This window comes from Drosophila novamexicana, unplaced genomic scaffold, assembly GCF_003285875.2.
Source record: "Drosophila novamexicana strain 15010-1031.04,08,12 unplaced genomic scaffold, DnovRS2.1 tig00000877-arrow-arrow-pilon, whole genome shotgun sequence".
Classification (NCBI taxonomy): Eukaryota; Metazoa; Arthropoda; class Insecta; order Diptera; family Drosophilidae; genus Drosophila; species Drosophila novamexicana.
The window spans coordinates 1,962,163-1,988,876 of NW_020824831.1; the positions used below are offsets into that span (position 1 = coordinate 1,962,163).

The window sequence follows — 26,714 nt, forward strand, 5'->3', positions numbered from 1 at the left end:
ACACTGCGTTGCATACTCTTCCCTTTCTTTTCCATCATCGCTTAAATGGAATATGAAACTGTAGATGTAGATAGTTATCGATATAGGGGCATGAGCAGAAAGCGAAATACGATCGAAGTAAGAGTAATAGACATTTGGTATGTCATTGACAATTAGTCCAGACTCGAACCACCAAAAATTCAGAATCCAGTTAGAATCAGTCACTGCTGGTATAGTAAAATGGGATTCTAGTCAGGCAACTCACGCTCTGAACTCATTGCTAAAAGCATTGTTTGCTGTTGATGAATTCCTGCTCCTGCTGTTCTTGTTGCAATTGTGCCAATCATTCTTATCAGCATTGGCAGTAGCTAGCAGCCAACAGCCAGCAGGGAGGGTATTGTTATTAAGATGCACAGCCAATCACCCACCCAGCAGCGAGTTGCATTGCTAAATTGCATCGGCAGCTAAGATTGTTGCCAAATGGAGGAAGAGCGCATTATATTTTCCTGCGCAACAAAATCCCTATAAGGGTTGCGCAACACAGAGACGAAGACGAAAAGTTGTGAAAGCGAACCGAACCGAAAAGAATGCAATGAACGTGAGCAAATCGTAAAAAAAGGAAATTGCATTTACCCAAAGCTCAGAAACTTGCGCAGGACTTTGAGATTCTCATAAATTCTAACAAGATTTCAAGCTGCGCTGCGGCATCCCATCGGAATAGAAGTTGCATTGGCCAACGTACTGGGCATGCTAACTGTATACAGAGGGGTGGGTCTGTGCAATAGAAGTCTGAACAAATGCTTCCAATAAGCAAATTACGGCAGCACTCACAAAAGAGCGCATAGTGAAGAGCGTACACGAAGACCAAAACAATGCACGCGAAACACAACAAAGAAAAGCGACTCTAAGAGAGTCAGTAGTGCTTGAACAGGTGCACCCATGCAGAGAGCCCACTTAAGAGAGCTGCGGAGCCGGCCAAGAGAGTCGCACAAATACCAATACCAATGCAGGTTGCCGCTCTTAAGAGACCACTGTTTAAGAGAACGCGCACGCACACAAGCACAATTGGATAGCAAAGAGCGCAAGCACTAACACAAATGCGATGACAGCTTTCCATGTATTGGTGGGCGAGCATAAAGCAGCGTTTACCGCGTTTTGATTTTAAACATTTTCAGCTGTGCTGTAGAAAAAGATATATTAAACAAAAGCCAAAATCCATTTTTTGTGCTGAAGGTTAAAACCAAAATATCTTATGATATCTAATATCTAATGTATGTACAAAATCCTAATAAAAAAAACCCAACTAGTGTTTTTAACTTCTTAAAAATCTTATTTGCCCTTTTTACTCACTTTTAAACTTAGCAAAGACAACATCGAAATGGTTCGTGTATCCGATTGCAACCCTCTAACTCCGCAATACACATATGTATACATCTCCTTCTCATTTATTTATACACTCGCACTGATCATTTCAACCCCCAATGAATGACATTGCCTTGGGTAGAGCAGTATGCACTTATAGCCCACTTCATTTCATTCCGTTACATACCTCGACACAGCCGCTGCGCTGCCACTGCCGCTGTCTCTGTTGCCATCCATCCACATGCCAGACGAGGTCGGAGTCCGGGCACAACGCAGGCGCACTCGTTTACCGGCCGCCGCGAACGTCGCAGCTGCGGCACTGTGGCCTGGCAGAAGTCGCCGCACAAGCACAAACAACATTTGCCTGCTCTGCGGCAGCTCTGGTTCCGATATTTCAGTCACGTCACAGAACTTCACAATAGCCGCCGCCGCAGGTGAGTGTCGGTGGCTTGCCAACAGCATGGCCGCTACAGACGGTCCTCTCTCACATCCAAGATGGCTGCCGCAGCCGTTGCTATGACAACGCGTTCTCTTCTTCCATTTAATTGCGTCTGCGCTCTCACAGCCGTTTGCTCTCATATTCTGCGACCAGGTTCTTTATTTGCCGCCATTGGTTTTATCCGACGGCATTTTGTATATTTTCACTAAAAGAAACAAGTTAATTAAGAAATTAAAAAAAAATACATATAATTAATTTATTGTTTTTTGTGGCTGCGCGTAAAATAAAACGGTTGAATATCAATCGAATTTTTGTTATAAAATCTGATACAACAAAAATTCAATTATTTGATTACATAATCTGAGCACTAATATTACTTTTTGAAATGCTCCAGACAACAAATAGTCCTATCTAAATAAAATATATATTTGCTTCAAGAACACGCTAAATTTAGTTTATTTGGAAATTTAACTATATATGCAAAAATCTACAATGTTATTTATATTATGTTTTTATATGGCAATAATTCCCGTTAATCAAGTTATATGCCCCTTCAGTTGACGAATGTGTCAAGTGTTTTCAAGTAGATTAAAGTAAAGTAAAGCACCATAGTCGCTATTTGACTACGCCACAATTGGATATTTTTATCCAATATTAATATTCTTTAAAAAAATTCGCTATTTTCATATTGAAAACAAGTTGGAATATAGACTGATTTTGTAGCTGTGGCTCTAAAGCTATGGGCTCATTTTGTTAGATCTTGAAATTCATAAATAATAATCAACTAAGTTGCGTGATACCATCTTTAAGACTGAGATTGGGTTTATTTGTTGTCGATTTATGAGGCGAGAGTGGGCCTTGCATGGTTTTCTATAAAATTATATCATATGCACTTTTTATCCTCAAAGCGGATGAGCTCAAATCCGTAAAAATTAATGACTTCTGGAATTCTGAAATCGCCAATGTGTAACTAAAAGTATTCTTTAAATAAACATGAAATATGTAGGCTGTAATGCAAAGAACTTATGAAAACTACCAGTCCTATTAAGATTTGACATACTAACAAAAACCCTGGTATATCTCCGTGCTTTTGATGCTGGCAAACAAAGAAACAAACGCCTCGTTGACATTTGCCAATAAAAATAAATAAAATACCGCTTGCCTTGGAACCACCTACAAAAGAGCCGCATCCCCAGAGCCCCCTCCTTCCCATGACAAACACACCGTTGGCGAACATACACGCGCAACGAGAAGCGGCTAGAAATAAGTGCCGTCGCTTAGGCAAAGTCGAGGCAGGCAAGGTTTTGTATCCGGCTGGGAGCATTAGAAGTAAGTCCCGTGTGAGGGGAATAGGGGGCGTGCGTTTGTGCGTTGCGCATTTTAATGCAATTTATTGCCCCATCGAGCGCCATCATCGCCATCCTCTATGCGACAGCACAGCAAGTCATGCCCCACTGACACTAAGACCAGGAGTCGAAGCGGCAGCAACAATTGAACCTGATAACATCGCAGCCCCGCTACCGCCCAAAAATACTTGTAACGGGAGCCGTCATCGACCCGGGAAGATTTGCAGGAAGCCAAACATAGCTCACGCCAAGGCGGGAGGAATAGTATTTCAGGCGGACGCGCAATGCCGTATTTTATTAGAAATCGTTTATCTAAGCTGCAAATGTTCGGCCCAGTAGGAAAAACGTGCCCACAATCAAGAAACTGGCACTGTGGTACAGGAGTCACATTTATAAAACTAATCGGCTTTACCCAGACCCAGTGCTTGTCCCAAAATACTAAATCAAATTTAATGGGTTAAGGCATTTACAGATACTTGAATATATATATCCAAAAAATACTTCTTTTAAAATACTTTAACAGTAACATATTTTATTGAGTTCCGATTTATAATTATTTAAGGGATATTATATTTTTAATGATATGCAATTCAACATATTCTGCAGATGAATAATTCTGTATGTTTTATATAATATACATATAATCTTTTGGGTATTTTCCCAGTTCAAAAATACTTTGATAATGGAGAAATGTATCCACTGTGAGCAAACTTTGTTGGGGTCACCTCCAGCTTGTGATGATCCGCGCCCGCCATTTAACTCACAAACGACGGAATTAGTTTTCCGTTTCGTTGGCATTTCAGTTGCTAGCCATTAATCGGAGCCCATCTTCGCATGTCAATGTGATAGTCTACCCCTCCCACGGATTTGCGACACCATCTCTCCAGGCATCAGGAAGTGATACCTAGAGCGAGATGCCTTAGAGCTTTTCGGCATTTTCTACTTCATTGCTATGTATTATCGGTGCTCCGCATTGGTAGATGGGGTAAGGTCGTGTTGAATTCCACTAATTTAGTTGGGCACAAATATCGCTGCTCAATCCCTTTCATAGTTCCGTCGTGCCTTGTTTCGTGAGTGTCGCTGCCTTGTTTTATGATGATGAGTTCGGAGTTCAAGCATGTTCAGCATAAATATGCGTAGGCTGTTTGGACTATACAAGAACAGAAAGATTTCTGATGCAAGCCAATCTGGGCAATTTGGGCAAGGACAATATATTCGGAGCAGCAGAGTTCGGATTTCATTGCTGTGCTGTGAGTTGTAAACTAGAGAGTATGAGGGTGTCAGTTCTCAATTGTTGATTGTTGTTGATTGCAACGGTAATTATATTTATTATTGCTCTCAAGGCTTTCATAATCGTCAGTCATGTGGACTGTAAAAAGCAGGACAACAATGAAAAGGGGCAACATTGGCGCGTTTCACATGAAAACGAGAGCAGTCTGATAAAATGTAGTGCTGGCAAGTGACCTTCGAGTGATTGTGAGATTCAAATTTAATATTTCATGCGCACATCCATAACTGGAGCGACCTCTAATACTGAAAGGATTCCATGGCTCGGTCAATAAAACTATTAAAGACCAGACCAAACGGCCTTTGTGCCGCTGCGGCAGCCTCTTTGCAGCCTGTCTCGAGGCCATTCCCGCTGCGTATTTGGTGCACAGCCTTCCAGCCGCGTAACTCGCTCAGCGACACAAACAAAACAAGCCATTAGACAGCCGCATGTGTTCGTGCGTCCTTTTTATGCCGTTGCTTTTCGGGTTTTTAGCTGTACTCATTATCTTTGTGTGCTTGTTTTAAGGAGGTGACATCGTATCTGTGTCTGCGACTCTGATGCTGTATCTCTAAATGCATCTATATTTATTTACATAACTCGGCTGAATTATCGATGTGTATCGATGTTAGTTGATGATGATTTAAAATCGCCTTCGACTTCACCCCTCCTAATCCAGGAAAAGTTAAGCCAGCCACATCCAATGGCTGTGACACGGGCAGCATTCTCGCCACGCCCGTTCCATGCTCCGAGGATGGTTAGAAATATCATTTTATGCTTGGTTTGCCATCGCCCCATCCCCATAGACATTCACGTTTCTGTTTCTGTTTCTGTCGGATGCTAGCCATCTGAATAGCGATGGCATCTTGCCATGCAACGCAGCCCCAAACTCAAGCCAAAGGCGTGGATATGTCACGGTTCTGGATTCCTCTTCTGCTCCAAACCAAGGGCTTTCTAAGTTTTCTTACTGGTGATTTTATGCAGGCTTTGCACTCAAAAAAACTGGCAGCTAGTCAGCTAAATCAATTCAGTTTCAACTCGGATGACTTAAAAATTTAAAGGCAGTGAACTTGAGCTCCAAATTATAACACTGTAAAAGCTGATGGTCAATTGAAAAGAAAATCCTAGCGTTAAGCTTTCTGAAGGCTTCTACATTTTCGCTCAGTGCAATTGTAATTTGAGCCAAAGAGCAAAATGTGAAGAACTAAAAAAAAAAAGAAAAATGTACCTGGGAAAAAATAAAAGCTGCTGCTCGTGGACATAAAAGTTGCAAAATAAGTTTCGCATGTTTCAACAAACTCAGGTACGAGAGTTTTCGGTCCTGTATTTTCGTTGACGTTCAGTTTAGTGAGTCGAGGAGGGTCCGACAGCCGCTTGAATATGCAGCAAATATTCTTTAAAAAAGCAGTCCGCACACCACGCGCCGCATCACTCTGCTTCGGTCTCTGTTTTATATGCTGAAATCGAGACCCGCCCACCTGAACAACCAACGAGCTAGGTAAACGAGAGGTTGGGAGCTGAAGTTGCTGCTCGTAAGCCGCCATTGCTAACGCCGGGCCAGGAGGGAGAAACACGAAATGTACTCCAATTTAATCAAGAATTCTATTCTGTAAATGACTTGCACAAAAACACGGAGCGGCGTTAAGTTTGAATAAAAAATCCAGGAGGGGGAAAACTGTTCTTCAAGAATTTTTATTTGGCGTTCAGAAAAGTTGCGTGGCTTGGAGCTAAGAAAAGGCTTAAAAGGTTTATTTTAGGACGGAACCATGAGAACTGATTAAAAATTTGCCATAAAGAGGACTTTGTTGAGTTTACTTTGCCATGTTGAATATATTCTTGCGTTCTACCTTAATATTTTGGGCTATGCACATCCAACTTAATTATTCAAATTGGTCGCAAACATGATGAGTCTTTCTAGTTTAAATATTAGTATAAATAATAGTAAATATTGTGTCATAAGAAACATAACTACACTTAGATGTATAGGTGCTCTAAAAGGTACTAGATCAATAATGGGTATGGATGATACGATTGTCAGCTTAGCAGTATTCTATAGCTTATAAGTTCATTAATCTGACGATAGACCAGGTTGTGCATTTTGTATTGTGTTTTCACGGGGTCTCTCCAGCATAAATTTCTTTTCTGTACTATTAACATAATGGCGCCTTAGCTTTTAAGAATCACTTAGAAGTTTTCTTTTATAAATGCCGTTACTATGTATAGAAGTATGTATGGGGGTCCAACAAAGTCAGAAAAACACTTTCACATAATGAAAGCAAGAAGGAGTGCCTTAGTCGGGAGTATTTGACTAGGCGATACCTTGTAATCTTAACATACATTCGTTCTTACTTTGATACATAGTACATATACAACGAGAGAGGCAAATAAGAATGCTCGATTAGGAGATACACTGGACTCAGCGGTCTTCTACACATATTAACACAAAGCATATACACAAGCGAACTTGCCGCTTACTGCACACTTATAAAGAGTCTATGCTATTTCCTCTGTTACCAGTACGAGGTAACAGAGGAAAAAGCATAGATCGAAAATGTATTCTTAAATAGCTTCCGTGCTTGTATATATTCCGATTCTTATAAAAATGCGTCGGTCCAGATTTAAAAGTGAGATATTTTCAACTTATCGGCACTTATACTATACGTGAGCTTACATAAGTGCAATTAACTCCAACATTTAAGTTGTGCTTAAAAACCCATGTCTTTAAGTCGATATTTATTGATACTGATTTAAATGCGGTAAGATTTCAAGTCTTTACTATAGACCATAAGACAAAAAGACGAGCAGCTGCTTCTGCTTCTGATCTGACTGAAGATTGTTCCTTTTGTCTGTTAGATACATTTGCACAAAACAATTATACCCTCATACAGACGGAAAACGCAGGGCACTTTACACTCAAACCTAACATATTGTAAATGCGCTCTCGCATAAGTCAAAGTGCAGATCTTAAAGATGAAGACCGAAAAATAAAAATAAAATTAAATAATAAAAAAAAACATACTAAGTTTAGTGTTTCTTTAATCTCCAAGATGTGGTATAAGAGGTATAATCGAGTTTTTGGTTTGCATAATGCTCCAGATTTACACTAAAATATTATACCCAACCTTACCCAATTCTAATCGGTACAGGGTATAAAAAGATATTTCCTACAAAAGTGTTAAACTAGGCCGGACCCCAAATAGTCGAATCTCAAATTTCCCCATTTAAGAAAGGCATAAATTGATATTCGACTATTTATGCAGTCCCCCAACTACAACAAAAACTGTACAAATATTTGAAATGTCATTTGAAGTGAGGAAAATAAAGAAACAACGGCCACGAAACGAATGAGGGGACTGGAGCTAAGCGGGGACTGTGGCTGGGGTTGAAGCTACAGATGGAGAAAGATGGCTGGCGTTGTTATTGAAATAAATTATTATAAATAAATACGCAAGCCGAATTTATGAAGTCGTTGTTTTGATGGCATGTTGTTTTCTGTGTTTTGTCCAACCATCCAGCTGTCCGCCCAAGAGTCGGCCCGGTAAAGACCTCGCTCGGAGCTGTGTCATTAAGTTTGTTTGTGCGCCAAAACGGCAAGAGTGCGCCCAGAAACAAGCGCCATTAAAACAAACAGCTTATTATACCAATGACATTTGCGAGGGCACATCCATCGATGTACTATGTAGGCTTGTCTCTACAAAGGCCGGATACCGAGGATATGGTTGTGGATGTAAATGGGACAGTGCGCCAATGACCATTGATAACTGAAGAGGTTGCTGGCCAGGCTGAACGACGTCTGGCAAGTGGAGTCGAAGGCTGCCAGAGTTGATGGATGGATGCCAAGACTTATGAATTTGTTTATTTTTAGTTTGTCAATGGCATGTTCTCGATTCAATGTCTTCTGTCCGATGGTGTGCGCTCGCTTGTCCGCCTGTTTATCTGTTTGCCTCTGGCTTGGTCTCATCGGTCCGCTTGTAAACATTCCGCTGCCAATTGAATTCGTTTCAATTTATTTACTGCACACAGCGCTGCAAAGGGGAGCCGGCAGTTTTGTTTGAACGATGAAGCCAATAACAACATGGAGTTACGTTTTATGACAGCCACATCCACAAACACCCTCCGACCAGCCCAGTGAAGGTTCAATTAGAAAGCCGAATTGTTTTCTTGGCATTTCCAATTCTTAGCAATAGGCTTCCACTTTTTTTAACATTTTTTTTTTCAATTTATGCAAACACACATTCGATTGACATGAAAACCAACCAAAAGCAGCAGAACAGGCCGATTAATTATGGCCTGACTATCAGCCCTTTTGTCCTTTCAGCTTATTTATCTGGCACACTTACTTGAATAATTTGGTCGGTTTCTGCTATTTCGGGCGTTTGTTTTATTGCAGGGTCGGCGTAGAGATTCAAATAGTTTTGAACTTTCTGTTGGCTTAACGTGCACTGAAATTCATCTCTAAGGGTTCTTGATGTTCAGCACAAAACTAGAAACTCATAAGAAAGTTTACGATACGAGTGCCCAGACAAATACCCACACATGCAAATACACAGAGACAAACGAATTTATCCTGCTCAGGCGACATAAGATAAGAGCCTAGAAAGCATCAATTAAAGTGCTGTAAAGTGTTTCTCTCACCCGAAAGTTTTCCAGCCGACTCGTTTTGTATATTCAGAAAAGTTACTGACAATTAAATCAGTAATTAAAAGTCCACGCTTTTTCTTTAGTGAGTGTAGGTGTCTTTAGTGAAAAGTTTTGCTCTGCACTCCTTGTTTCTGTGATTATTGATGATGATCAGATCAATATCTAATGTTAACTCTTGTAGAATTTCTCTCATTGATTCACACTTTGTTAATTGCTCTTTACGCAAACAGTAGCCAAACTTTAAAATATTATAATGTTGGTGTTTTTCTTCGCTTTTTACTACCATTTCTTCCAGTGGAGTCTACGTTCTTTTGTGCCTTTTCCGTTTATTTTTTTGCTGGTATTTCGCTATGGTTTCTTGGCACCCGGAATGGCTCTGCACAATAACGCGAAACGCAGCGAAATTTCGTTTGGCTCCAGCAGCGCGGACAGCGATCTTTGCTTTTTACGACAGCTTCTCCTCGTCGCCGCCTTAAACGCCACGGCTACAAAACATGAAATGCAACCAGCGCGAAATTGCAAGAGGGGCAGGAGCTGTAGCTGGCTAGGGCAAGGCAAGAGGCGCCAGTTGGCTAAGCGCATATAAAAAAGTTTAGTTTAATTAAGGTGGGGTCCGAATGAAATCATTTTCAGCTGCATCAAACGCTATACAAAAGCAAAAAGGAACCGAGAAATATTTACGTAAGCGAAAGACACTCATTTTTGTTCGTGTAAAAATCAAAGATTTTCTTTGAAAATTGAAAATTGTTATCTAAATGTATTCATTATCTGAGTAAATTTATCAGTTAAAATGTTTGATTAAGTATAACTATGACGTCAATCGGATAGGCTGTTGCATAGTGCAAGCTAAAATTTACACGACAAAAATATCGAATGCAAAGATAGGGAGGTAATAAAAGAATGTATGGAGGGAGGGGGAGGTGGCTTAAGAACGTGGCATTGTCGTGACTCGGTGACTTATTACTTTTCGTGCTGCTCTCGTTCATCCCCCTCCCAGCGCTGTCAACCACCAACTGCCAACTGCCAACTGGCAAATGAAGTCGTAAAAAGATTGGCCAAAAGTTTTTGTGTGCTGCACACAGAAGTACATGCATATAAAAATGGCGAAGTTGGGATTAGTTTCATCAAGGATAAGCCAAATGCTGGCCACGCTGGCTGACATCGTACATAAACGAGGCGAGGATTGCCGGACTGCTGCAGGACTACAAGACTAGCTGACAGGATTTGGATCTCGGTTGGCTGGCTTTTTCGCAATTTCAGACAAAAACTTTTATGCAGTTGCCTGTTAGTTCTACTCCAGCTGAGCAGCATATACACGAATACTTTTACGTATATGTATGTGTGTAATCAAGTAGATATATATGGCAAACTTTTTTGAAGCCATTTTACATTTTGCACGTAGTCACAAGCAATCATATACGTATGTATGTGTGTGCTTCTTTTTGAGTATATTCCTCATCCTTACATACATGTGTGTGTGTGTATATAACCTTTATGGGCACACGACGTTGGGAAAAATTACATCTAAGCACGTATGCAGGATCTGCATAATTTATGTTTGCAGGTGGGCAGACCAAACCCACTTCCCCACAGTAAAGTGAGCATTGGTCTTTTGCTGCCAAGGATTACCCTAGAAAATTAGGTTTCCCGTTTCATGGACGCGGACGCAGTAGCTCGTATAAAAACGGCACGACCTGGCCGCCATCTTCTTAGCTCTGAAACTGAGGTGTACAGACGGCGTAGAGTGATGGGATGGCTGAGTGGGAGCTGCGGGACTGCATGCTCAAACGAATTTATATATTTTTGTGCTCGTTTTATGACTAATATCTCGGAATATCTCAGGGCATGGTAAACGGCAGCGACGCTCGACAGCTACACTATCAAACCCCGCCTCCCCGCCAGCCCTGCGACAACGACATCCCACACACAGTCGCATATTTTGCAGTGCTGAGAAAAATAAAACACAAATATAAACCCGGGCAAAAACAAGTATAAAAATTTGTTTTTCCAACATTTGCCAACGACCAGAAAGACACGATGGCGTTGATGTTAGCATTGGCGTTGGCGTGGGCAATGGCGTGAGGTGGCGCTTTTGGACGTGGCTGCCACTAGGCAACATAAGCAACAGCAGTTTCCAAGTACTTGAGCCCCTTCTACTAGCATCCCGATCTCAACCCCCCTATGGGATATGTTATTGTCGCTATTTGCGCCCCTTCCCGTTCGATTCTTAACACCATGTCACAAATCTTTGCCCTTTTCCTGCGATAATTCTGCTAACTACACTATTTTTGGGATCGTTAGGTCTCCCAAGCGACGATAATATTACTTTTAAATGTATTATAATTTTAATAAAAAATGTAAACAATTAATTTTATACAATGCACGCTAATAATGGGTAAAAGGCCAATATTGCCCTGTGCACATCTCGGTCCGCCTAAGGTATGTAATTCGTGGTAACATCAATATCCGAATCGATTCAGCCGTCTGTTTAAGAGTCTATGCCCGGGATAAACATATCGACGCAGACGTCAAGGAAACACCTGAGTAATTTGTAAGTTTTTGGTCAAGTCGACTCGTAGGCACAAGGTGCCCCACCCCGTGTACCAAGCCACAAGGTCTAACCGAGCAAACCTTGCAGACGAGCCCAAATGGGGAAAGTAAAGGGACAACGCATTCAGAGAATGCGATCACAGAGAACTTAAGCTGTTAATTTGGTACCACGAGATGGGAATATGCACCCCTAGCTAACCCAAGGGTTCCGTTTAATTTGAAATATACGAAGAGCCTTGCTTGGCGTAAAATTACGTTTCAACCGGTTGTTAATAATGGAATAATGGAACTTAATAATGGGCCGGACCATTTAGTTGTTTCCAGAAAGATGTTATCAAATTTTTGATGCTAGGTGTTCCAATGGTACGCGGCGACTTGTCGCTAGTTATCTAAGACATCTAAGACCTACATGCTCATTATGCAAGTTTGCACACCTACTGACTTACGGATTCAATTTTCCCCGTCAAGGCTTCAGTTTCGCCTCAAAAGGATGCTTCAGCAATTACAGCTTCCTGTCTCTTCTTGTTTGAATTGTGCGTTGGTCACCGTGCAATCAGTCAAGATAAAATCTCTTATATATTTATCTACTTACAGGTATAATAATATGTTTAACTTGCATCTGTTGTATGGCTGCAAAGGAACTCAATCTTTGGCACCCGAAGGTACTTATTCTTTCTGTTTATTATTTGTTAACGAATTAATGTGTGAAATCTTGTACAGAAACACCTGATCAGTCTTATTCGAGAGTCACTGATTGAACACGGATGTTTGTGAATGTGCTCGAGACTGAACGGTGAAATAAAATGGATAAAAGGGGTATAATATATTTGTGCAAATGTGTGTAACAGGCAGAAGGAAGCATCTCCGACCGCTTAAAGTATATACATTCTATTCTATACTATTGTGTTGTCGAGGGTGAAGAAAAAAGAAACGAAGTGCGCACAACTAGAGACGTGTGTTTAATAACATATTTATGTGTGATTTTATGTATATATGAGCAGAAGTAAGTAGGGATGTATGTTATGGCAGCTCAGCACAGGATATCTCCTTACTCAGTACTACACAAGATCAAAATTAAAATGAAACAAATTGAAAATATTAAATTGGAATTTTCTACTACACCCAATGTTCATGTGTGACCAGACAACAATACACATAGACCGGGGCAAACAGAGAGCGGAAAGCGAGATAGAGAAAGAGATTCGTCATACGAATTGCAAGTTTATAAATATGCGAGCACTTTGCAGTTTCGTTTCTGCTTACTTCTTATGCATGTCGCATGGGCAATAACAATAACATATATATACAGCTTTGCCAGAGCTTATTCTTTCTATTTTCTCATACATTTTTTTATGCTTCGCCATTTGTTTATTCACAGGGACCAGTGGGTGAGCCGTTGCAAGAATATATTTCAATGTTTTTCGCAGCCCTGAGAACCGCACAAAAAGTCGAGGGACAAAACTCAAAATTTATTTATGTAGATACTTAGTATATATATTTCGATTCTTTATTTGTGTGTGTGTGTGTGTGTGTGTGTTTGTGTGTTCGTGCGTGAATCTTGTTGCCTACCCCACATGTTTTATCTAGGCTGGAGCAATTTCTTACTTTATGCATCCATAACTTTTTGGGTTCTGTTTTTCATAAATAAAACGCACGAAACACGTTTCCTGTTTGATGTTGAACGCTGTAAATTGAAAACAGCAAGAAATCCCACATATTGAAATTTTGCGCTGTGCGCTGAATATGGAATTGATTTCTCCCGAATCCATCCGCAGCTCTTCTTTATGCACATCCATAACACAATATTACAATCAGATGTGCTACTGTCAGGCGCGACCATCGAGCGTTGTAAAGCTTCCTTTGTCTCAAGGAATCTGAAACGAAGAGTCGTGTTGTGTCAAATGGCGTCATGGAGACCAAAAGCCACAGCTGATGAACGAATCGTTTGGCCTAATTCACTTTTCTGACATATTGCCACAAATACCCCAAAAATGTTTACTGTAACTGAAGTTTTCTAGACAATTGCCTATATATGCACATAGTTTATCTAGCTTTTATAATTTTGAATTATGCTTTAAAAACCATGTGCAAATATATTCTTTTCGTTGCTGTACAATTATTATATCCCATCGGTTATACCCTGGCCTTAGCTGTTGCAATATTAAATACAACTCTTTAATCCAGTTCGCGCCCGTGAATAATTTCAATCTGTCGAGCGGTCGACTTTGCAAAAAAGATCTTTGATAATCTTTTTCAAACCGATAATAAACACAACGTTTCCTTAAATTACGGTGGTTGCGGTGAGTATTTTAAAAATCGCTGAAACACGAATTCTTTTCATTTTCATGTAGGGCTTTCGAGAAAATCAGACAAAGCGGGAAATTTCGCCCAAAAAGTTAGTAGGGATAAAAAGTTATATGTATAGAGATATATATCAAATAAAATATAAAGGTCTTAGCTGTTTTAATTTCCAAGACCCACGCGATGAGACAGACGGAGAAACGGAGGAAGACGGAGAGGTCGACCCGGTTCGTCGGCCTGGTCAAGAATATATATGATGGAATATATATTTTACGGGGGCAGGGAAACCTTCTCCTGGCAGTTAAATATATTTGGATAAAATTATTATACCATTTTTCCCATTTTCAATGAGTTTTGTGCCGAAGACTTGATATCAAATAATCATCACAACTCGCGTAGTGCTCAAAGAAGCGGAGGCACCAGCGTCTTATGAGTTTCGTTATGTAACTCCTCAGTTGCATTGCTTTAAATAGGCCCAGCTCCAGTCAATTGATATGCGCGCCGAGTATTGGCCACTAAGGTCAATAAGTACGTCTCTTGAACCAGCCGAATCGCAACCATTTAAGGCCGACTGCCTTCATAATAGAGCGCTTAGGGGCAATCGCTTTCACGATTGCATTAAACCTCCATTAAGACTAGGCCAGCCGAGCCAGTTAACGCAGTCGACCTGGCGAATACAGTCGAGCATCCAAATTAAAATTGAATCATTATTGAAATTCGTTTAGGATTGCTCGATTCTCCGTCGACTGCCTCATTAAAATGGATGGCAATAGCATTAAGGCTTCAGGTTCGGCTGAACCAATGATGAGAGCTGTGTCTCCGAGCCCTGTATCTGTCTTTGTGTTTATATATACGCATGTGTGTGTGAGTGCCTATGTGAGTGCGTATTTGCATTTGGCAAATTGTAAAATTTTAATTCGCATATCATGCACGATAATCAGCGGCGTACATTATAAAACCATAAAAATCGCAAAAGCGCGGCCATAAACCGCAACTGAGGCAGCCGAGCTAAGCGATGGCTACGGCGGGCCGACGGGACGGACAATTGTCGCATGCAGTGCCAATAAATATCCGATTATATGGTAATTGTGTATACCTCAATATATATTCGCATAAGCGCCTGTGTGTGTGTATGCGAATTGTGCGGCCTGTTAGTTCTTAGCTTCTGGGTATGGGGCACACTTTCATCGACCGCCCTCTGAGTGAAATTTGCATTTGTCTGCTCGCATATTTCTGCACAGCTGCAAATGAAAAAATATTATTTTCCAAACAAATGGAGTCTGTTAAATCGCTTTCCTCGACTACAGTGGAGTTTAATCGTAAAAGCCGTAGAAGATTCTCAAGCACAATGGCGAAGTGCAGAACTTTTAAAAGTGGGAGTTTAATTTTCATGTCCATTAACCAAGCAAAATGAATATAGGCAGGCAATGAGCGAAAGGATACGCCAGGCCAGGGCCGGGGTAATACATGTCTTGAGTACCGCCTAGAATTTGAAATTGGAGCTGAGCACAAAATACGAGTATAAATTCAGAATAAAGTTTAACGAAGCCAATCTGTCGAGGGGACACAGATTGATGAAGTCAACGCCCCTGTTAGATGCTGGTGGCCATGGGAATGAAAATAAGCGAGAGGGAAACGAACGGGGATTGGGATCAGGAGCGTGCAATAGGCGGCCGGCTATGAGCCATGAAAGTTATCAAAGCGTGTTATTATGAGCAACGAAGTGAAACACGGATCAGAGTGGAGCTGCAATCTCAAGTGGTTGCCTGGCTGCCTGGCTGCCTGGCTGCCTCATGGTTGCCTGACTGCCTGTTGGCCTGAAGCCACTTGTGGTTGCTTGGCATGAAATGGGTTTTTGTTTTTGGTATTCAGCTCGCTCCCTGCACGCAGGCAAATAATCAAATGAAACGCATCAAATACGTGAAAGGGATAAAAAGTAACAAAATGGCAGGCGATTTAAAAAAAAATATTCTCGTAAGTACTCGCCCTCGACGATTGGGCTGTTTTGGATTTTGTTGACGCAGCTCCGTTGGCCGAAAGGACGTGGTATATCGGCAAAATCAGGAGCCCAAGCTCCCTGCTAGTTGCTCAAGTTATTCCTGCAGTAAATTTGTGGCTGCGAATGGTAATTCAATAAATTTGAAATTGCAACGCCAAGTGGTACAGTGGGAAAAAAAGACAACGTTTGGAGCAAAATATAAAAAATAAAAATAAAAAAAATGCACATATCTTTAGATTCACATAAAAATATATACGAGAATTAATGTTAAAAAAAATGTTTGTGGAGGAAAATTAAAAAACCAGTTAAGAACAAGGAATGCCCGACTGTTGTGCTTGTAGTACATTTCAAATATCTTGACAATAAAGACCTGTTTTATTAATTTGTTAGCGCAGCTTGTGTGTAAGAAGCAAAAAAGTATTCATACTAAGCGATTTTCAAGAAATATTAAAAGCAAAAATTCCATGAAACACGTACAATAGCATTGTACGTAGTGCTAACAATATTATTAAGAATCTAGCATTTTCTAAATTTTGAAGCCGCTTTCTCGTATTCTCTCCTAATAGTAAAATCCATGTCTTTTACATTTTAATCATGTATTAAATTAAGACTTTCAGAGATGTTTTTAAAACAAGCCCCACTGTAATCTAGTGTGTATAGTTATGTGGATTTAACTAAAATCCACGCCCATTGATTGGGCGAAACAAAAGCCGTATTCGTGCAGCGCACTCGCATCAGCATTGTAGATTGCCTGGAGCGTTGGCTATCCAAAGCCATACACGCTTATGGTATTTCTCGCCCTCGAACTCCTACTTGAATTTGAGGAACTCGGTACTCACTTGTGTGCGAAATTTGAGTTACTCACGTGAGTGTGGGGGCTGGCTTGGGCTTAAATTTATGGCGCTCTGGCGCACGTGAAATCCTGTAAACGGTTTTACGGATTTTAAAAAAATAAAATTTACGGATTAAGTTATTGTGCAATGTATGCATGGGTTCTGCTGGGCTAGACAGGCAAAAATACGAGTACAGGGAAGAGGCAGCACGCTTAGGTCGATTACGTTTTACAGCGCAAGCATAAAAGTTGATTGAAAATGCTTATTAGATGCAAGATTAGATGCGATGTGCAGCAGAAGACCGACCATTTTCGAATCAAAGTCACAAGTCCCAGCATAAAAATTCGATGAAGCTGCGACGTGGCCAAATTTGGCACAGGGTTCATACCCCAGAGACGACAAAACGGCCAGGGAAAAGGCGAACTTAATTGAAATATTTTGTCAGACAGTGTAAAGCTGAAAATATTTAAGCCACCGGCGAGCCGGGCAAAGCGCAGAGGGGAAGTGGCATAGGTGCGAAGCCAAAAATGAAGTCCACAGCAATTTACTGCCGGCAGGTAATCTCATTTAGTCAGAATAATATTGCCACTCGGCGTGTGCTGAGGCGCAAATTGAACTTTTTGTTGACGCTATGGGCAACAGCAAAAGGCAATCCGAAAACAAAAATGTGTTGGGCCCCAACGACAGACATCAAAAAAGTTATTTTGATAACAATGCTCATCAAAATTTCAGAAACAAGAAAAAACTTTTATAAAAGATTTCAATTTAAGAACCACACACAGCGGCTCTAAGCCCTAAGAAACCAAAAGTCAAATGTGAAGTAAAAAGAAAATGAAAATTTGCAGCCAACACCGAAGATTTATATTGCTCTTCAGAAGAAAAATTAATGTTTGTTTCCAAAAAACGCTGCAAATAAAAAAAAAGTTGGTTTACTTCTCATACTATTTTAATAACTTATAAATTGTACGCTTACAAAAATATTTTACAATTCTTTAATCACAATTAAATCAATATTTACAATAACAAATTTACTAAACAATTATTTTTTTCCTTTCCTATTTTACTAATCTTTGACATTGGAAAAGTGTATACACACAGCACAATACAATGTCATAACAACAAAGTGCTATGTACAACCACAACAAAACGCAAAACCCGATCGTTGAACAAAAAAAAACCAACGACTACGACCGCTGAAAGTTACTTTCAGGCACATAGTTCAGATGGAGATGCTTAGCCTACCCAAGTCCACCCCCTAATGCCCGTCACCAGTACATTAAAAATAAAAAATAAACTTTTGTTGTAGATATTTTGGGGCCAACGAGTGGAGCCAAAAGTTTAATGAGAAAAGTTCGACCCAACACTCCGACCGTTACTAAGAGTGCGCGTTGATTAACCGCAAGTCACTTCGAGAGCTTCCCTGGCAGCCATCAGAATCAGTGCTTGAATCGCCAATTTATAGCTCTAACACCATATACCATACTTTAAATGCTTTCCTAAATTATAGACACATGAACGCCGCATAGGGCAATTTTACATAGCACATGCAAAGTACTTAATAAATCGATCGAATTGTACAATGTAAAATACACAATTTCAAAATAATTTATTTTCCTACAGTTAACATAATTATGTTAACTGGTAAGTAGTACATATATCAAAAATTTCTATAAATGTATATTATAATATAATTAGCCAGCTGCTCATGACTAATACACTGAAAAAAAATGAAGCAACACTTATGTAAGCACCATCTGAACCACCAGGCTACCTTTACAAACATTCTAGCTGCCTTGAATATTAACAATGCGATTAAGCTGCAGGTTTGCTTATTCTTCTATTGGACTTACATTATTGGAAATATGTTTGTGATTAGACTCTGTGTTTATTTTTCGATCTTCATGAGAACAAATAGCAAAATGCAAGGCTCTAGCTTTAAAGATGAGTATATTCATTGCAAATCTGTGTATACTATTTGGGGACATGCAAACAAATTGTGGTTGGCCAGTTAATATAGTTAAATTCGTTGTGGAATGCTAAGGAGAATAAATATTTAGAAAATCGACACACAGACGGACGAAAGCGGACTGACATTGCTAGTTCGAATCGGCTTTCATCCTGATATATAAACTCTACTGATATATAAACTTTATCGGGTCACATTTTCTGAATGTTACATACGAGAGGGTTGCAACACCATTTTTAACCATTATTAGTGGGTTAAAAAATTTAAATATTAAATTGTTGTAGAAATAAGAAAAAAAAGGTGAGCTACTTGTATATAAAATGTAGACCTATCAGAATAACCCACTTATATCCAGCATATTATTATTTTAACTGTGGCATTATTTTTTCGAAGTGTGTTTCATAGCTGCAAAACCCACCCCTAAAAATCAGAAGCAGACCCGAATTTGTAGCTAAAGGTAGAGGCGCATTCGTTGGTGGTGGCCCTGGTGGCCATAGACGTTCTCGTTGCCGTTGCTGTAAAACGGTCGTCCCCCCCTTATTACATCGGCCGTGCCCGCCGCAGGAATTGATGGCTGCCGAACGAACAGCGGCCATGCCGGAGCTTGCAGCGAGTTGCCGGCGGTGTTTTTGAGAGATATATATATACGACAGATACACAGCCCGCAGTTCCACAACGCATGCGACGATATGCGTCTTGGGCGTGGCTCACAAGCCAATACTGGTGGCGAGGGAATAGTATACAAAGGAATGATATACAAACACTACGTGCTTGGGCGACGATTGATGATGGATTTCGAAGCATCATTCGGAGATCGTTCTAATTTTGTACAAATCCAAAGATACAGGGCAATGGTTTGGATAAACTGTGGAACTAGGCAGAGTGTGTTAGGAAGTTGAAAGAACGCCAATTACTGAGTGATGTATAACGGAGGCCTCACAGCGCATTTGACTATATTTCCGTAATGTGTGTCCTGGCCTAATTTACGAGCAGCCTACCGTATGTTTCGCTGCGTAGGTGAGCGCTCTCAGATTTATGGGCGCATCATAAAACAATTAACAAGCCGAAACTCGTGCCACATAAATCGCTGCAGTTTTTCTCTCACTGCTCACTGCTCACTGCCAACTTCCCGCGTGGTACTTTCATGCGGCTTGTGCTATATTTCACAGCATTTTATTACCATAACATACAGTGGTAGATGGGGATTTTCGTCTGGGTGCAAGCTTAAGACCGAATTGTCTGAAGGGCACGCGGTCTGTCAACTGTTCGTCCTCTGTGCGTGTGCTTGTGTGTTTCTTTTAATTAACCACACAAGATTTCTACTCATTTTCATATCGTTAACGTTTATCCAACTTAATAAGTCGTAAACGCTCCAACAACGACGGCATCTAACAAAGTTTCATAGCCCTGCTATTGCTGCTTCTGCTGCTGCATGCGTGTCGGATTTGCTGACGGCGCAGGTGAAAGTGTCCACATGCGGGAATGTATGTATACACATATGCATAAATTCATACATACTTTGATATATGTACAGAAAAGCATTCAAATGAAACTGCGACACCCTGTTCCCGTTGGCCTGCCCCGTGCCCGGCGGATATGCAAGCGATTATATTACAACTCAATGGACAACATTAATATAACGTTAAACGATAAATTGTATATAGAGGTGCGCATCAGGTACATCCAATGAGTTTCTCTAGTTCATGGGTAACATTGAAACAAAGTTGTGAATATAACCTTGTCTTCTCTGCCAACAGTTCAGTGAAACAGATCTTGTCTCGCTTGTAAAGGCCTAATAAAAAATAAAACATAATTTGAAAAAAAAAATATTATTAAATATTACGATCAAAAATGTATTATTTATTTATATATACATATCTGCAAATTGTATTAATAAGGTATAACAGCTGTACCAGAACACTTAAAATATAGGAAATGTAATAGTTTTTACATATGTTTTATTAGACAACCTTTAACCACTGTGCAGAGGCCTGGCGTTCTTTTAATTTTGTAATATTTAAACCGCTAGCAACCAGATATGCTGAAAACTGACGCTCAGGCTTTTAATACCTACGCTGACACACCGTCATTTATCCGACAGGTGCTCCGACAGCTTTTTGTTTCAGCGCCCGACAATATTCTTTTAATGACGGCGATTAACAGAACGCCACCGTTGCCAGCCACCAGCCATGCGCAGGCAACCCTCTCGCGGTTCTCGATTTAATTAAGTCGTCGCTGCTGCCACGCCCCTAAGCATCCCAACAGCCGACTTAAGCTTAACTCCTTGCTAGCTTTTTTGCTGATTCCATTGTTGAACTAATCTCTGTTTGCTTAGCGACCTCCCATAATTGCGTGCAGCGTCAGCAGCCGCCACTTTGGGTGCTGGCTGGCAACCCGAACCCTTTGTGGCTGGGGTCGAGCTCTCTCACACACACATGCGGAATGTCATAAAGCTACCCACACATTTCTGGGAGATACTGTCAACATGTTTGTTAATGCCATTTTGAAATTAACAAGTTTTTCAGATAAACTTTGAATTTAATTTCAGCGAAGGTCTTTGCTCCTATTGGCATTGGCCACCTTTTCTGAATCCATTCAAGTTCCCCAACCCCTCTCACTTTTCCATATCAGTTTCATAAAAAACGAAAGTTATGCGACATTTAGTTTAACCTGTTCCTTCCCCTTACACCTAAAGCAGAGATCGTATATACTACTCGCATATATAAATAATTCTCAAAACTATAAGTTAACCCTTTGGGTTCAATGAAATTCCACCAGACCTAACAAATGGGATATTCAACGTTATTCCGTCTTGCCAAGATCTTTGCCAGCTATGAACGATTTTTTACGGTTCGGCTTGTTGTATTTCTGTTTCGCTTGCGCTTCGAGTTAAAAGCCATAAATTTATTTATGGGCCCATTAAATCATCATAATTGTCTTGACGACCTTGAGTCATTAGCTGGCCAGTGTCTAAGCGCTCCCATTTTGGGAGACATTCGCTTTCTTTTGCATTTGTTTTATTTGCCGTTTTGTTGTTTGCCGCCTTTAAATGCACAGTTTGCATTTAAGCCTTTTAATTCGTTATTTATGCGTGAGCATAAATGTACACATTCATAAAGGGTAAAATAGGTTTTTAAGACTATGACAAAATAAGCGTATAAGACAGAAGAAGGTATCTTCTACCATATAACGCATACATATGTATATACTTGATCAGCTTAATTTGGATGAGGTGCTAAGTTAACTCTGCCAGTCTGCCCGATCCAAATACTTATATTAAAATATATGGTAAGCATTAGATAATCGTTCTTTCTTGTTTTCTTATGTTGGAGGTGTGTTATATGCTCTGCCTTTGCTTCTAGAACACAACTGGCCTAAAAATTTTAACTTCGCCGTCGGTCAAATTTACACATCATTTTGTGTTATACGCATATGGAAAAAATGTAGTGTTTAAAACTAAACTAACGTTAATACAGTAATGTGTTTATACCCTTGCGGTAGAGGGTATTATAATTTTGTCGTGAAATGAAAATCGGTATGAAACTTTAGCAGAAGTGCCTCTTTCTGTTGCACGCAAAATATGTCGGAACCAGCTGGACCGGACCACTATATCAAATAGCTTCCATAGGAACAATCGGTCGAAAATTGAGTTAAGCTAAATTTTTCTTTTAAAGATATCTTGACGGCATTAACTATTTTCCCTGTGCTTCTTAAATACGGGCAAAGCGGCATGAGCATTATGAAAAGGCTGGGTCTGCAATGGTATTAAATCTTCGGCGTGGCGAAGATAGCCCTTCCTTCTCGTTTTTTTTAATTGCGTTCATCATTAACTAAAATATTCGCAAAACTTTAAGGAGACTTATTATTTTTACTATAAATATCTCTCCTAGAAGGAACTAATTTCAAATACATTTGACGGGAATGAAATTGTGATCGGAGCATTTCCTATAAAAATTACATTTACTTCCGGAGTCTCACTATTCTTAATTAATAAATACCCCCAAGCTAAGCTAAGCAAATTGAAGCACTTAATGCTCGTAGCAGTTGCACTGTCTTCCACTCTATAGAAAAGGCCTGTTTGGGTTACGGAGGCTTGGGGCTCGTTTGGTTTTAGTGCGACTCAATTTGTGCGAAATTTCTGGCTGATAAAGCAATGGCAGCGGCAATGACGCGCACGAGTAAATTTTCGGTTTCTTTATTTTCCGAGGCTTGTTTCCATTTGTCTTCGCTGTTTGTGTAAGTTTTCCATTTGGATAATGGAAAAAGACCATTTCATGCCATTACTTGGCTATGGTCGCCGGCCGGGGGCAATTCGAGGCGCACTATTGTAAGAGCGCCGTCGCGGCATAAGTGGCACTGGGCACGGCGCCATTTGAGCAGCCACCTCCACCTACTGGGATAGGACTAGGGCGAAAGCTCCAACGGACAAACGAATGAATCTTAAGACACGACCATGCTTGTGTATAGTTTGTGTTGTTATTGTAGTGCGCGATTTTGCTTTTAGCTCATTTCAAGTTTTTTACATTTGCAAAATGAATTGTAATGCAATGGAATGGGGCTGGAATGGAGCAGCGACTTGCGACTTTGGACTTGCGATGTGCCACGCCCCGACCCAAGGCCCTAACCGACCCTGAAGCAATGGCTGCCGCCCGTTGAGCAAGAGCGTCGACAATAAAATCATATTCGACGGGCGCCAGCCAGCTCTGAAATATAATTTTTGTACGAGATGTCGTTTACAGTGTCTTTTCTTTAAGTATGGTTCTGGGGGATGGGTTAGCTGCTTTTGCTTGGAGCTGCTTTTATTGGTGTTATTAGGTTGAAAGCACTCCAATTATGGTCAACTTCTGAACTCGCCGGGCGTAAGACAGTTAATGCAAAATGGGTTTCAGGTCAGCAATCCAATAATGCGAATCACAGCAGCAGCAACAGCCAATAAAATGCGATTGCCACAAGCAGGATCGTCCAATAGATCGTTTCAATAGAGTAGTCCGAGAGAGAGAGACTGTGTTTTGTTTTCAATTCTTTCAGTAACTTATATAAGAGATACATTTCACAGTCAATCAACTCTAGCTGAAATCAAGTTTTTCTTCTTCTGAAAACAATTTTGTTCAAGGCATTCGATTTGATTTGGGATCATTTTGATAAAGGTCAGAAAAATAGTTTTGCTTTGTAATCAGAGCAATACCAAATAACAATGGATAAATGTATTATTCATAGTGAATAAGCATAAGTTAAGTTTTAAGCCAAGTACGTCAAATAGGAGTTTTATAATTCAAATCATATTAAATATTCAGCGTTTATAATCTTTTTAATTTAACCAAATACTTAATGTTTAAACATACTAGTAAAACCTTTAAATGCCGGATTGTTTCAAGTTCACATTAAAAACAAATAAGTTGAAACAATAACCTAAATTTTCAACGATTTTTCCTATATCAGCGATATAATATTATGGTGCGATATTGATATTAATTAGCTCGTATTTAGGGAGCTCAGTGAAACTACAGAATTGCGAGCTTAGTCAAGATATCTTAAAAAAAGAGCATTTCATACGAGAACATAACTCGGCGACCAAACATTATATGTACTTGAAATATTTCAACTGATGCTAATCAGAAGAACATGAAATTCGAAATATTTTAAATTTATTGTTGGACTATCAGATGTCTGGCAATTTATGTTATGCGATATTGGTTAGCAGGACTATTTACGACTTCCTTTTTACTATTTTGACAGACCCATTGATAGAAACCCAAACATGAATCCTTCTTCTTCCCTATCATACTGCGTGGGGCGCGCCTGCACTTGACAAATGAGTAATCAAGTCATCGACTTGACATGCACCATGGCGTATTCAGTTTTGATAAGTATTTTCCATTTTGTTTTTTAGATTTTCAATTTCCCCCACCTATCAATGTGTATACAATTCTATTATCCCTGGGTCGGCCAAGTGCAGCACTTGAAAATAATCGAGCATTTTCATTTGTAATCTGTTGTTTTTTTGTTTTAAAATTCAAAACTCGTTGCTGTTTAAATTTATTGACTACTTGACTTTTAGGCAGAGGCTGACGTTTTTTTGTGGGTTCAGGGTCTGCGTCTTTTCTAAATTATTTCCTATATAACTAGAAGTTTTTCCATATTTCTTCTTTTGACAGTTGAAAAATTTGTAATAACAATATTCATTCAATATTCATTTGCTTTATGGCACGTGTTCGTTCTCCTCGACGCATTTCCCTATTAGTTCTTGTTTATATGTGTCATAAATCATTTTTGAAATAAACAGCCAGGGGCATTTCATTCAGATATTAACACAGGCTAATTAGATGACTGCTTCCTAATGTCAACTAAATAAGACTAATCTTTCATAAAACAACATATGCACATAGGTATGAGTAGGTACATATTTATATCCATACCTACAAACTCATTTTCCATTTCAAATTCTACTTTGGCTACATCAGAACTTTTCAAATGTTTCGGAATGCGATCCAGTAAAATGGCTCTGCTTAGAATCCCATAGAAACCAACCAGCACCAACAAATTCGAGTCAGAAGCAACCAATACAACCGCATTTCAGACTGTTTGCCTGTGTTGGTGAGCGGAAGAGAATGGAAGAGAGCGGTAACCACAGCTGAGCGAATATTTACATATGCATGTATTGGTTCGATTAACGGGGACGCCATCTACAGCTCAACAAGTGCAAGATATCGTGCAACTTACAACACCAGAGGTCGCCTCTAGCAAGGGTGTGTGACACGGCTGCTGAACTGTGCTGAACTTCGATAGGACATAGAATATTTGTGTTTTTACTACCGCAGGTACGACTTGTTATTTGATCAGACTATATAATAAATAATATATTAGATGGCATTAACCAATTTCCAAGAAGAGAGGAAGGTATTCAAAAAGCAAAACATTCTGGATGTAATATACTGTTATACTGATAAATGATCTACCAGTACCAGGAGGAGATAAGTTAAGTCTCTAGTTCTAACCGATTCTGATAGCAACTAATGACACCCAAACGTGTGTATATATCAAAATATAATACTCAACCCTTAGAGGTTTTTTCAATTCTGTTGAAATTCAATTTAAATTTTGAGGGAATGGAAGGAGGTATCAAAATAGTGAAATAATTTTGATATCTAGTACACATTTTACGATAGCCTACATAACATAATCGATATTTGCGATAATAAGCCAATTTGAGAATATTGAAAAAAATGCAGTCTTTCTGCGTATAATATACGAACAGATGCACATGACAAGATCGAGTTAGTTCGTTGTTCAGATCTTGGATTTGTATACTTAATGGTTTCTTCCTTCCTTCGATTGTCGCTCGGCATAGGGTTCACGGTATCTTATAATCATTAGGTTATCACTCCCGACTAGAATACTCTTTTTTTTTTGTAAAAATTGGAAATGTTCGAATTTACCGAAAAATTTAATCAACGTATTATAAATCAGTAAGACTTCGCAAACCTAAATGGAATTTTCATTTGATTTCATTAAATAAGCATTTAACAAGAGGTTCTAGTCGGGAGCTCCCGACTAGGGTATACCTTGAACCCTCTTCTTCCAACATCAAATGCATATATAAGTTTGGTGACTCTAGCTCTTATTATTTAACAAAATTGCCTAAAAAACAGGTTATCGATATCGATTTTTATCGATTGCTTGGAAACGGAGTAAGTTATCGACTATCGGAAACAAACTTGATCTGCTCGATCTGTCCTGATACCCATTTTTAATGGGTTCAGGGTACCTATAAGAGCTAGAGAATTGAAATTTAAGATGTAGGTGCTCCTAGTGCCTGCGCAGATCGAGTTTGTTTCCGATAATCGATAACTTACTCCGTTTCCAAGCAATCGATAAAAATCTATATCGATATCCTGTTTTTTGGGCAATTTTGGTAAATAAAAAGAGCTAAAGTCACCAAACTTGACATATAGCTTCTAAAATAGAATATGTATGTGCATTTGATGTTGGAAGAAGAGGGTTCAGGGTATCCCCTAGTCGGGAGCCCCCGAC

The 26,714-nt window shown here is 39.8% G+C and overlaps 1 protein-coding gene across 16 annotated transcripts in view; it reads right to left on the minus strand.

The window, feature by feature from the left end:
* LOC115764851 overlaps positions 1-26,714 on the minus strand; it is a 119,568-nt gene that overhangs the window by 86,819 nt on the left and 6,035 nt on the right. For 3 of the 16 annotated variants that reach the window (XM_030708107.1, XM_030708108.1, XM_030708109.1), the window contains exon 1: positions 1,529-2,048. In XM_030708107.1, the coding sequence (XP_030563967.1) occupies positions 1,529-1,920 (392 nt within the window). In that variant the 5' untranslated portion in view covers positions 1,921-2,048. Of the gene's footprint in view, positions 1-1,528; positions 2,052-2,157; positions 2,207-26,714 lie in introns of those variants that run through there. The other 13 variants (XM_030708112.1, XM_030708111.1, XM_030708114.1 and 10 more) reach the window with 8 other exon arrangements.